The sequence below is a fragment of the Pogona vitticeps genome, chromosome 3 (genome assembly GCF_051106095.1).
Source record: "Pogona vitticeps strain Pit_001003342236 chromosome 3, PviZW2.1, whole genome shotgun sequence".
Lineage (NCBI taxonomy): Eukaryota > Metazoa > Chordata > Lepidosauria > Squamata > Agamidae > Pogona > Pogona vitticeps.
The window spans coordinates 43,514,455-43,527,004 of NC_135785.1; the positions used below are offsets into that span (position 1 = coordinate 43,514,455).

At 43.8% G+C, this 12,550-nt stretch overlaps 1 protein-coding gene across 6 annotated transcripts in view; it reads left to right on the top strand.

Annotated features, from left to right (window-relative positions):
• Window positions 1-12,550, top strand: part of SEPTIN2 (septin 2) — a 49,445-nt gene that overhangs the window by 15,804 nt on the left and 21,091 nt on the right. For all 6 annotated transcript variants that reach the window (XM_072995905.2, XM_072995904.2, XM_020786347.3 and 3 more), the window contains 6 exons: window positions 6,344-6,478; window positions 6,764-6,881; window positions 8,241-8,342; window positions 8,725-8,870; window positions 9,317-9,400; window positions 11,803-11,860. In XM_072995905.2, coding sequence (XP_072852006.1) covers window positions 6,344-6,478; window positions 6,764-6,881; window positions 8,241-8,342; window positions 8,725-8,870; window positions 9,317-9,400; window positions 11,803-11,860 — 643 coding nt within the window. The remainder of the gene's footprint in view (window positions 1-6,343; window positions 6,479-6,763; window positions 6,882-8,240; window positions 8,343-8,724; window positions 8,871-9,316; window positions 9,401-11,802; window positions 11,861-12,550) is intronic.

Genomic DNA, 12,550 nt, shown 5'->3' on the forward strand with positions numbered 1-12,550 from the left:
CCAGGGCATCTCCTTCCCATCAGGCTAAAACATCCAAGCCCAAAGCCTCAACTGCTTCTAAAGTTAAAGTGAAACCCTCAGCCACGAAGCAACCAAAAGCCAAGTCGCCTCTGCGTAAGAAGCCAGCTTGCCGCTCTGAGTCTGGCTCGGCTGAAATTATTAAGGTAGCTACTCTGGTTCGGGAGGAACCATCCTCCCCGTTGCTCGCCACCCCAAGACCTCGAATGGAGGTAGAACCGGACGTACAGTCTTTAATTTCTTCGGTACTGGCAAGCCCTATGTCACAGCCTGACATACCATCCTTGGGCTCGGGGTCTCACCATCATCTGGATCCACTCACAATCAAGAAAAAGAAAGCTAAAATGAAGCATCTTGAAGTGCCGGTGCCGGAAGATTCCCAACTTTCGGATAAACCGAGGCTGAAGGTCTCCAAAGGCTCACGGTCCTGTGCTCACGGTACCAAGCATTCTAAGAGCCTGACAGCTTCTAAAGCTTCCCGACGTAAACAATACCGTCGGTGGAGGAAGGAGATGAAGTTGCTGTGCGATCCCCGCTTATTTTTTGGCTTTGGCTCATCTTCCTTAGGATCTTCAGATGATTCCGACTCATCGTCTGCCTCCTCTTCGTCGGACTATGACTACGGTACTGTGGGTCGTAAGAAGCGTGAACTCCGTCATAGCAGTCAGGTACCTGTGAAAAAGACCAAGACTGATGCTTCAGTACCGTTGGTACCTAAGACACGGGATTGTGACAGCGCCACTCGTCACACGGTACTATCAAGTGCCTACTTGGTACCTGTGGCTGAGACGCATGGTACCGCAGCTCATGGTACTGTGCTCAGTACCAAGAGAGGCAAGAGCTCGCCTTCGCCACTCTGCCTCCCTACAAAACCATCTAAACGCCATAGGACTCAGTTTAGCTCGTCTGATTTTTCCTCTGAATCCTATGTTTCGGAACCTGAACGAACCATCAGAATCTGAAGTGCCTCATGAGTCACCACCTAATGTCAACACTCCTGATTCAGATATTGGAGATGCTAACCTTACTTTTCCAGCTGCTGACTTTGCATCTTATTCCAACCTCATCCAACGAATAGCTACTGCCTTGGATCTTCTGTCCAAAAATCTCCACAAATAGAGAGTGATAAAGTGTATGAAGACATTGATGAGGATCACACTCCTCCTCTTCGCCTTTCCTTTATTCCTTCCCTTTTCCATCTTCTGAAGCAAGTATGGGATAAGCCATTCTCGGTACCGCCAATGACGCATTGGGTGGACAATCTGTATAGAACCCACGGTACCAAGACGGAGTTTCTTTCTAAACAGCCACCCTCAAACTCCTTGGTGGTGAACGTTACCCGCTCAAATTTGACACCTAACAATAAGGAAGGGAGGAAACTGGACATTTTAGGCAGAAGGACTTATGCTCTTGCCTCCTTCACTCTCCGAGCAGCCAACTACATGGGTGCCTACCATAAGCATTTCTGGAATAAAGCCTTTCCATCGCTGCAAGCTGCTCCTGCGGAACTGAAGCCTAAGGGTCTCTCGGTCCATCAGGAGGCCATGGCATTGGCGTGGCAGGAACGCATCACAGCGCATCACATTATAGAAGTGGCGTCCAAAACACTTATGACTGGCGTCGTTATTCGACGACATGCATGGCTTTGCTCTGCCAATATACTGGATGACTGCAAAATGCACATTGAAGATCTGCCCTTCAATGGTGTTGGTCTTTTCGCTGGCAAGATGAATGACATCCTCGAGAGCATGCAAAAGGCGAAGAAGCAAGCAAGGTCATATTCTGCCCAGCCATATTACAAAACCTACCGTTACTAATGGAAACGTCCCTTTGCTTCCCAGTCATACAAGCAGTATGCCGGTCGACCCAAGCTATTACTTCAAACAATATGCTTTGTACCAACCTAGATCTCATGAGCAGAAGCAGGGTCCTAGACAGTCTTACCGCAAGACGGAGAGGAAATCCAAACAGGGTCTTTGACTCCGTACCAACCATCCCTCCAGTTCTTACACCCGCCCCATCTGTTCGTCTGGCTCCTTTCCTCAACAGGTGGGCAAGCATCACGTCGGATTCCTGGGTGCTCTCGATAATAGCGCACGGCTATGTGCTGGAATTCCTGGATATCTCTCCACCATTAATCCTTCACACCCCACCCTCCGCCCCCCTCCAGAAGGAAATTCCTCCTAAAAAAGAGAGCAGTTTCTCCCATTGTGCCCGATCCAGACGACCCCCGGATTCTTCTCCCATTATTTTTTGGTCCCAAAGAAAGATGATTCTTTTCATCCCATATTAGATCTCAAAGACTTCAGATTTTTTCATTGCTTACCGCCGCTTCAGAATGATCACACTTGAGCGTGTTCTTCCTCTTCTTCATTGAGACAGCTGGTTCTCTATTGTCAACTTGAGCGATGCCTATTTTCATATTTCTATCAGAGCAGACTGTCGCAAATATCTTCGCTTCTCGCTTGGCGATTCTTCCTTCAAATTCAACGCTTTGCCTTTTGGGCTCTGTACAGCACCACGGATCTTCACAAAGTGCATGGCGCCAGTGGCAGCGTTCCTCCAAGCAAAAGGCATAGCAATATATCTATATATCGACCACTGGCTACTGGTCACTCGTTCCAGAGAGCAACTGATTCGTGACATACGACTTGCCTTGTCCCTTCTTCACTCCCTGGGTCTACAAGTCAATCACGAGAAATCCGTGCTTGTTCCGTCCCAATGCGCTTGCTACATTGGCGCAATCTTAGATGCCAAGGAGGCGAGGGTGTTCCTACCACCAGAGCATGCCTTCAAAATACGATCCCTCATAGCACATTTCCAGCCTCTGCACACGGTCACTGCCCATCGGACCCAGAAACTAGGCCTGATGGCATCCACCACATCTGTCATTCCCCATGCCAGGCTCAAAATGAGGCAGGGGTTTCTCCAGGAGTGGTTTCTCACACTCTTTGACTCTCTGGAGGATCCTCCCAGCACTCACCTGTTGGTCTCTCGGGAACTGGCAAAGCAACTGCGTTGGTGGACAAACCCCGACAATCTTTTTATGGGTCGACCATTCACACCTCTTCACCTCACGACTCGGCTCAAAACAGATGCCAGCACCATGGTTGGGGCGCTCACTGCAATCATCTCCACATCCATGCCCTTTGGTCCCCACGGGAGAGAAAGTTGCACATCAACAATTTATAGTTTCTAGTGATGTTCAAAGCTTGTCGGGCTTTCCTCCCAGCCATTGCGGGCCAAGCGATCCAGATAATCACAGACAATACGACAGCAATGTTCTACATAAACAAACAAGGCGGCACTACCTCCCTCCATCTCCTATACATCACCATTCAGTTCTGGGAGTGGTGTTTGGCTCACCACATATTTCCTTCAGCCATACATGTATCAACCCACAACAATGTTTGGGCCGACAATCTCAGCAGAATGACAACCGATATGCACGAGTGGTCACTCGATCACAAAGTTTTTCTTCGCCTCTGCAACCATTGGGGTTATTCGGACGTAGATGTCTTTGCGAACTGAACACCAAATGTGTGGTTTATTTCTCCAGAGCGGGTGTTGGCATGGGATCTCAGGGTGATGCCCTCACGATGCCATGGAACTACATGCGTCCACCAATTCCTCTAGTATTGCGCACCCTGGTCAAGATTCAACAGGAGAGAGCAGATGCAATTCTCATAGCTCCGTCTTGGTTGCGACAACCGTGGTTCACCACATTGATGAGTTTAGCCATCGACTCAGTGAGACTCCCAATCATTCCTCCTCTTCTTACGCAGAACAACGGAAACATGTACCATCCAGATGTTCCGTCTCTCCATCTCGCCGCCTGGAGAATAGTACATCAATAGATACTATTCTCTCCCATTCTTGGAAACCGTCTACTCGGACCACCTATGCGAAGAAGTGGATTTCCTTTATAAACTATACTACTGTACATGGCTTGCTATCTCTCCCTACTACTATGGACGTGGTGCTGCAGTTTCTCTCACACCTTTTCAATAATAAACTGACTTTGTCTACAATTAAAGTTTATCTGTCGGCCTTAGTTGCCCACCAGCCTTCAGATTCAGACACTGCCAATCTCTTTTGCCAGGCCAAAATGAAAAGGTTTCTGCGAGGGATTGCAAACCTTAATCCTTCTCGATTGCCACCCACTCTGCAGTGGTCCCTCCAGACGGTTCTTAACCGGTTAATACTTGCACCATTTGAACCTCTGGCATCTGTGTCTGAACAACTCCTTTCATACAAAGTGGCGTTTTTAGTTGCAATTACGTCTGCCAGGAGGGCATCTGAACTTCCAGCACTAAGGGTGGATCCACCTTTTCTCCAATTCCATCCGGACAAGGTCACCCTTTATGCGGATGTGTCTTTCCTTCCGAAGGTATCTACTGACTTCCATCTCAGGCAACCTATAATCCTTCCTATGTTTTTTCCGAATCCTACTAGTCCTACAGAAAATCCGTTGCATCTTCTTGATGTGCGGAGGGCACTTTCGTATTATGTTCATCGTACTGCTCCTTTTCAGCAGTCTCCCCATCTATTTGTTTCTACTTCTCATCCTCATAGAGGTCTTCCTCTCTCTTCTCAAACTATCTCCAAATGGGTCGTCGCAGTGATACGTCTCGCCTACACCTCTGCTCACAAGCCTTTACCTGGTCCAGTCAAAGCACACTCTACTCGGGCTGTGTCGGCTTCTACTGCCTTCCTTTGAGGTGTTCCTGTTCAGGACATCTGCAAAGCAGCCATTTGGTCTGCTCCCTCTACCTTTGCTGCGCATTACAGGCTTGACGTTCGTGTCAAGGAGGACGCCCGGTTTGGATGAGCGGTGTTATCAACTGTACTACTGTGACTTCCCTCCACCTTTTCTCTAGGTAAGCTTGGTATTCACACATTAGTGTGCATTCACAGAGGCCATGAAGAAGAAAGAAAGGTTACTTACGTGTAACTCTAGTTTTTCAAGTGGTCCTCTGTGAATTCACACTTCCCGCCCATCCTCCCCTCTTCCGTCATGTCCGTCTCTGTCCTGAGGCGCAGCGGAATTGAGGAACGGAGGTAACCGCTAGGACGGGCGGGCTACGGGGGTGGTCCTAGCGTTTTCTCTTAGCTCTGGAAACTTCCGAGACCTCTGCGCATGCGCAGAATTAGTGTGCATTCACAGAAGACCACTTGGAGAACCAGAGTTACAGGTAAGTAACCTCTCTTTCCTATTCCTACCAGAGTTTAGACCCAGTGCCTTGAGAGACCATGAAAAGAGGAAATGAGAGTTGGTCAGATTGAATGTGGTGTGTTATGTCAAGGATCCCTAGAGTCGTTTCAGGAACTAAGAAGTGTCAATAATGTTCTCATGTGCAAGAGCTGCATGCCTTCAAAATGTTCATAATATACTGCTTTTGATCTAGGCATTGCAGCAGTCTTGGTGAAGCCATTGATTCTAAATGTGGAAATATGTGTTGTGGGAATAAGATATTAATTAATTTAGCATAGGTATCTAGAAGTTTCCTTTGGGCAGTAATAAGAGGAAAGGACATTACGTTTGACTGGATCCCTGTATAAGTTTTGGGAGAAAAGGGGAGTTATGCCTTCTGAGGTCAAAGAGACCTTACCCAATATAAGAGCTTTGTTTCTGGGGTGGGAAGTGCTGCTGCATTTGGTTATGTTCTGAACTATTAGATGCACTCAAACATCTAGCCTCTAGATTTGTGGGATTCTTTCCAGGTGCTTTCTGGACTTTTCCTATACATATTACCCTGAGCTAGAATGGGCATATAAATACTCTTAGTTTACAAGAACTAGTTGACATTAGAAAAGTCATCTAATGGTCACCTAATTAAAGATAGTGTATAGGCTCTAATGCTAAGCTTTTGCAAAAGAGCCCAACTTATGCAGCAAGAATCAGTCTCTCTTCTGGAGTGCCCATGCACATGAGAAAGCTGCTCTGGAGGGCTGGAAAAGCATTCTGAGCTCATTTTCATGCCTCACTGAACGAAAGGAATGGAAAAGTAATGAGGTTTCCTTCAGCTCTAGCTGCATGCCAGTGTCATGTTGGAGGTACGCCTGTGCCTGTGCTAGTTATTCTTAAGCCTTAATAGCCAGCACAGTTTAGAAGAAAATGCATATTCCTTGTAGTGACTTTGGCAGTTATTTCCTCCATTTTTGTAATGCACCAGTACGAGTACGAGTAATGCACTCGTAATCTGTCAGTTTTGAAATTGTTCTTAAATTATTTTCGCTTTGTTAATTTTAACAAATATAGCTGTTTCTTTGAAACTCTTGGAGAAGGAATGCTTAAATAAACCTCATTCATATTTGATAACAGTTTCAGGACTATTATCTCCTATATCGATGAGCAATTTGAGCGTTATCTTCATGATGAGAGTGGTTTGAACAGACGGCATATTGTAGATAATCGTGTTCATTGCTGCTTCTATTTCATTTCACCATTTGGTCACGGGTAGGTATGATACTCCTTGTGGATTGGAGACAAAATATTTTATGTAGCAGCTGATGGTTTGTGTTCTTTTTTTTAAAAATCCTATAAAATTCTAGTATGCATTTTATTTCCTTAGTTAAATATAAATAAAAATGAAGTTCGGTTGCAGAACATAATGGAAAGTAATAATTACAATGGACCTTTTTTGTCTGTAGAAAGTTTGCATTTCCCTATTGCCTGTTTATAGAAAGCTTTCACTTGTGAAATAGGGGTCGATGTGCTGTGAAAACTTTATTTTATTTTTAGTTTCAAGCCCTTGGATGTTGAGTTCATGAAAGCCGTACACAACAAAGTGAATATTGTGCCGGTAATTGCAAAAGCTGACACTCTCACTCTGAAGGAGCGTGAAAGGTTGAAGAAAAGGGTGAGTTTTTACAGGACCATGGAGACACTTGTAATGCTTCATGACTAGTGTTTCATACAGTGAAGAAGAGACATATGAAATGAACCAGTTAAATCTTAAGCTTCCCTAGTCACAGTTTCACACTAATTTGTGAAGCCATTATATGTTTTAAATGCATGTCTGTGGCTTCATCCCACTTTCTTTCCCTTTGTTCACCTTGAAAATGAACTTTATAATGCATGTTTACCGTATTTTTCGCTCCATAAGACACACCTCTCCATAAGACGCACCAAATTTTTGGGAGAAAAAAAACAGGAAAAAATAATATGGGAATTTTGGCCTGCTGGGCCAGCGGGTGAGGGTGGGGGAAGCATCCAAAGGGTCCGAGAGTGCCTTCCAGGGTCCTGGAATTAAGATTGGAAGGGTCCTGGAAGGCACTCTCAGACCCTTTGGAGGCTTCCCCCACCCTCACCCCTGCTGGCCCAGCAGGCCAAAATTCCCAGATTATTTTTTTCCTGTTTTCTTCTCCCAAAAATTTGGTGCGTCTTATGGAGAGGTGTGTCTTATGGAGCAAAAAAAAAAACATGGCAAATATGGATTATCAAGTTCATTTTCTTCTAAAAATTTGGTGAGTCTTATGGAGAAGTCTGTCTTATGGAAGACACCCTAGGACCCTTTGGAGGCTCACTCAGCCCCCCCCCGGGGACCAGAGGGGAGGGGAAATCACCACCTTCTGAAGCTTCCCAAGCCTCAAAAAACTCCCAGAAGGTGGCGATTTCCCTCCCCCTGGCCCTGCGGGGGGGCAGGGTGAGCCTCCAAAGGGTCCTAGGGTCTGTTCCACGACCCTTTGGAGGCTCACCCAGCCCCCCGTGGGGCCAGAGGGGGCAAAATCGCCACCTTTAGGGACTCTTCTGAAGCTTCCCAAGCCTTAATAGAGTCGGTGGTGATTTCGCTCCACAAGACGCATAAACTTTTCCCCTGACTTTTTTTTTTGGGGGGGGGAAGCCGCCTAGAGAGGTCGAAATGACTAGATAGGCAGGGTATAAATACAATAAATAAAAAAAATAAAATAAATAAAAATTGTGTCTTATGGAGTGAAAAATACGGTACTTTGAGATAAAAACAGCCCACTGCGCATGTGCAAAGTCCTTGTGAAAGGAAGAGTATTGATTTTTCATCCTGCACCCCCATTTTGCCATTTTGACTCCTATTCACTAGATCCTTTGGGCTGGGCTGGGGCAGGAGTATGTAGGGCCATGAAGTGTGCACAGAAAAGCATTTGTGACCTTTTAATCTAAACGTGCATTGCCCTTCGAGACTGAAGGATGCCTAACTAACTAACTAAATTGCCCTATTGTGGTTTTACTTTTATTTTTTCAGATTCTGGATGAAATTGAAGAGCATAGTATCAAAATTTATCACTTGCCTGATGCAGAATCAGATGAAGATGAGGACTTTAAAGAACAGACTAGGCTTTTGAAGGTAAATGACATTAATGAAGCCAGAAGTATCACAGTTTGTCTTAACTAGATTGTTCTGAGTTGTCTTCAGAATAAATTAAACTTCTGTATTCTCTTGCATTTCTCTGCACCACCTATAAATCTGCTCCAGAGACTTTCCTGGCCCTCTGGGGCACCTTTTCAACCTGCATTAGAACAAGAAAAGAAAGGGGACTTTCCCCCTTCCTGATTGTGGTTTGGCCAGTAGAATGATCCAGTTGGTGACTAATTACCAAAACTAATGCTCATAACTCTTTGCCTCTCTGAATTTATGTCATGTGTGAGCAGTAATTTTTTATCATTTCTTTTAGCTCAATAAAATATAATGTATTCATAACTTATTTTCATATTTCCATCAATTTTAGACAAGCATTCCATTTTGTGTAGTGGGATCTAATCAGCTAATTGAAGTCAAAGGCAAAAAGGTCAGAGGTCGGTCCTATCCTTGGGGAGTTGTTGAAGTGGAGAACCCAGAGCATAATGATTTCTTGAAACTAAGAACCATGTTAATGTAAGTATATTGCCTTTCTTTTGGTACATAATCTCTTGTTAGCTCATCTCATGTTCTCTCCTACAGAAATGGCAGAATCCTCCTTTTTTGTTGAACTTTTAAGGTGCCATATGATTTTTTTATTATTATTGTGACAGCACAACATGGGACAAAACGCTTCAACATCTCCTGTAAGTTAGCACTTGGCAATCTTAGAAATCATCTGCCACTAATTTTCTGGCAAATTCCACTTCGGACTGAGGTCCAAAACAGGTCACTTGACCTTGATATAGAACCGTAAAAACTGAGATTACTGGGCTGAACTGTATGCTGGCTTCAGACATTTTAAGTTTTATTGGTTTGTTGTGTTTGCTCCGACCTATACTCTTCCTCCTCCATTGTATATGCTTGTATTTAAGGGCTAAAACAAGTAATTATCAATGGATATGGGATTCTTATCATTCTAGCACCCATATGCAGGATCTCCAGGAAGTGACTCAGGATCTTCACTATGAGAATTTCCGTTCAGAAAGGCTTAAAAAGGGTGGCAGGTTAGTACCTCTTTAATTGCAACTATGATTCTATTTAATTTATTCTATAAGTTTTCAACACTGACATTTTACATTTGTATATGTTGATGAGTACTTGTTGACAGGGTTTTCAGGAATATTTTTGTTTTGCTCTCCATCCCAAACACATACCTGGGCATTCCAGACAGTAACAGCGAATGAAGTTCAACAAGGCCAAATCTCTTTTTTAAAAAATCAAATATACAAATGTAGAATGAGTAACAACTGGCTCAGCAGTAGTTAGGTGTGGAGAAGGTTTGCAGACCTTAGTAACAGGAGTCAATAGTGTAGCACCAGAACAACAAAAGGTGAACACAGTAATAGAGTGTATCAACAGACTCCAGATTAACAGAAGTAATAGTACTATTGTATTCTGCCGCAGTCAGACGTCCCTTGGAATAGTGTCCATTTATTGATACCACAGTTTAAGAAGAATGTCAGCATGCTGGAACGTGGGACTGATAGTTTCTCTGCCCACTAGGTGGCATCCAGGGTGCTTTTGTAAACACTACCAATGCACTAATTTATTGCAGTTCCTCAGGAACTTAAACCCTCCCAGTAACTTTCTTCAGAGCAACATTGTGGCTCTGAGAGGTGTGGAATGGAGTTGATTGAAAACTCCCATAAGCAAGGTTTCCTCTAAGGAGCATGGCTCGACAAGCGAACACAATTCCAACCCTCTCCATGCAGGGCTCTTCCTCCATGCACTCACAGTGATATTTTTCAGCCCCTTTGGTTCTGGTTGTGATGGAACCTTGCAAGGGTGTGTGTGTGGAGTTGCATATGCAAGGGGCTGAAAATGATCACAGAAACTGTTCAGCAATGGGTTGGACTGTCTCAGAAGGTGATACACTCCCCTTACTTGGAACTTTTTAAGTAAAGCTTAGATGACTGTTAGGTGTTACTCTAGTTTGGAGTTCATGGTTTTGCAGGCAGTTAGACTTGATGACCCTTGGGATCTCTTCTGGCTCTACAGTTTTTTGATTCATCCCTGAGCCTGGACATCCAGGTTTTGGCAGTGGCCAGCAATGCATTTCCACAGTTAGCTAGTATGCTGCCTGCCCACATTCTTAGAGATGTCTGATCTGTCAGTGGTGACTAATGGCCTAGTTACATCTTGCTTGGATTACGGTAACATGGTCTGTGTGGGGCAGCCTTTGAAGAGTATTTGGAAATGTCAGTTGGTCCAAAAATGCTGTGGCAAGACTACTGGCTAGGGCTGGGTACACAGTGCATGCAATTCCTCATTTTAATGAACACTGGCTGCTGGTTCATTCGAAATCCAATTCAGAGTGCTGACTTGTAAAGTCATATGAAACTTGGGTGTAGCCTGACTGACCATATCTTCCCATATGAACTGGTACAGTGTTTAAGGTTTCAAAGGAGGCACTTCTCTTGGTTCTTCTCACAGGTATATTTGATGAAGATGTGAGAGGAGTCCTTTTCAGTGTTTGATTCCAGATTTTGGAATTCCCACTTTTGGGAGGCTGGATTGGACCTCTCTGCTATCATTCTGGCAATACAGTGGTGTCTCGCAAGACGATTGCCTCACGGGATGATTAATCCGCAAGACGATGGGTTTTTACGATCGCTGTTGCACTTCACAAGACAGTTTTTCCTATGGACGATTTTCACAAGACGATGTTTGGGTCTATGCTTCACAAGACTTTTTTTTTTTGACCGATGCTTTGCAAGATGGTTTTCCCCCCCATTGGAACACATTAAATGGATTCCAATGCATTCCAATGGAGAACCGTGTTTCGCAAGACTTTTTTTTAGAACGATGCTTCGCAAGATGGTCCCCCCCATTGCACCACATTAAATAGATTTCAATGCATTCCAATGGGGAACCGCATTTTGCAAGACAATGTTTTCTATGGACGATTTTCGCAAGATGATGATTTTTTCCCCATTGGAATGCATTAAATAGATTTCAGTGCATTCCAATGGGGAACCGCGTTTCGCAAGACAGTGTTTTCGCAAGATAGCAATTTTTGCGAAATGAATTAACATTGTCTTGCGAGGCACCACTGTAAGTAAAAAAACTATTTTTAGGAAGGCTTTTAGCAATTAAATTGGACAGAAGAAAGAAGTCTTAAGAATATACTCAAGGTACATCTCAGCCCTCATATGACAGATTTTTGTGATCTGTTTTTAAATCCTGATTGGTCTTTTAAAAATACTAGCTAGTAGTAGTGTGATGGTTTTAAATAGCAAGTGAATGAAAATCCTTAATGAAATCTTGCTTGTAGAAATATGTATAAAATAGTGCTGTTGCTTTGAAAATTACATTGGTTTATAAACATGCTGTTCTTTCAAAAAGAGCTGAAAGATTCATGTGTCAGTTATAATTACCGTACATCTCTTTTTTTCCTCAATTTTAGGAAGGTAGAAGATGAGGAAGTCAATAAAGATCAAATCTTACTGGAAAAAGAAGCTGAAGTAAGGATTTTATTTTTATTCCAAATATATTTGATTTTTCATAACAAATACTGTTCTTGGTTTTCTCCTTAAGGGCACAAGAAAACAAAAGCAGGAGACAATATGCCATAACAAGGCATATTGTAGCCATACTCAGTAGGTCTCTGTTTTTGGTGCATAGAGACAAAATAGCTTGTTGTAGGGCAGCATGGTTATCCATCAGATAAATAAGTTCACTGGTGCCTTAAACAATCAAAAATTAGGTTGTTTTTTGAAAGAAACATGAGAATGTCATTGTGGCAAAATGCCAACACATTACATCACTCCTGTCTGTCCATCATGAAAGCTCCAAGGGGAGGAGCCTATGATAGGACAGGAGGGGCGGGGTCAAAAGGGACAGTTCAGTGAAAAATGACAGGAGCTAGAGGCAGAAGATAATGATTTGGAGAGGGAGAGTTAGGAGAGGGAATTGAGAAGGTTAATACCGTGGTGCCTCGCTTTACGATTGCCCCGCATTACTACGAAACTGCATTACGACGATCTTTTTGCGATCGCAAAACAATGGTCTGAATGGTTTTTTTCGCTTTCCCTGCTTTGGGAACCTTCTTCGCAAAATGACGTTTTTTTTGAAACGACGAGTTTCAAAATGGCCACCGGGTAAATAAAATGGCTCCGTGCTGTTTTCTGGGACGGATTCCTCGCTGCACAGGC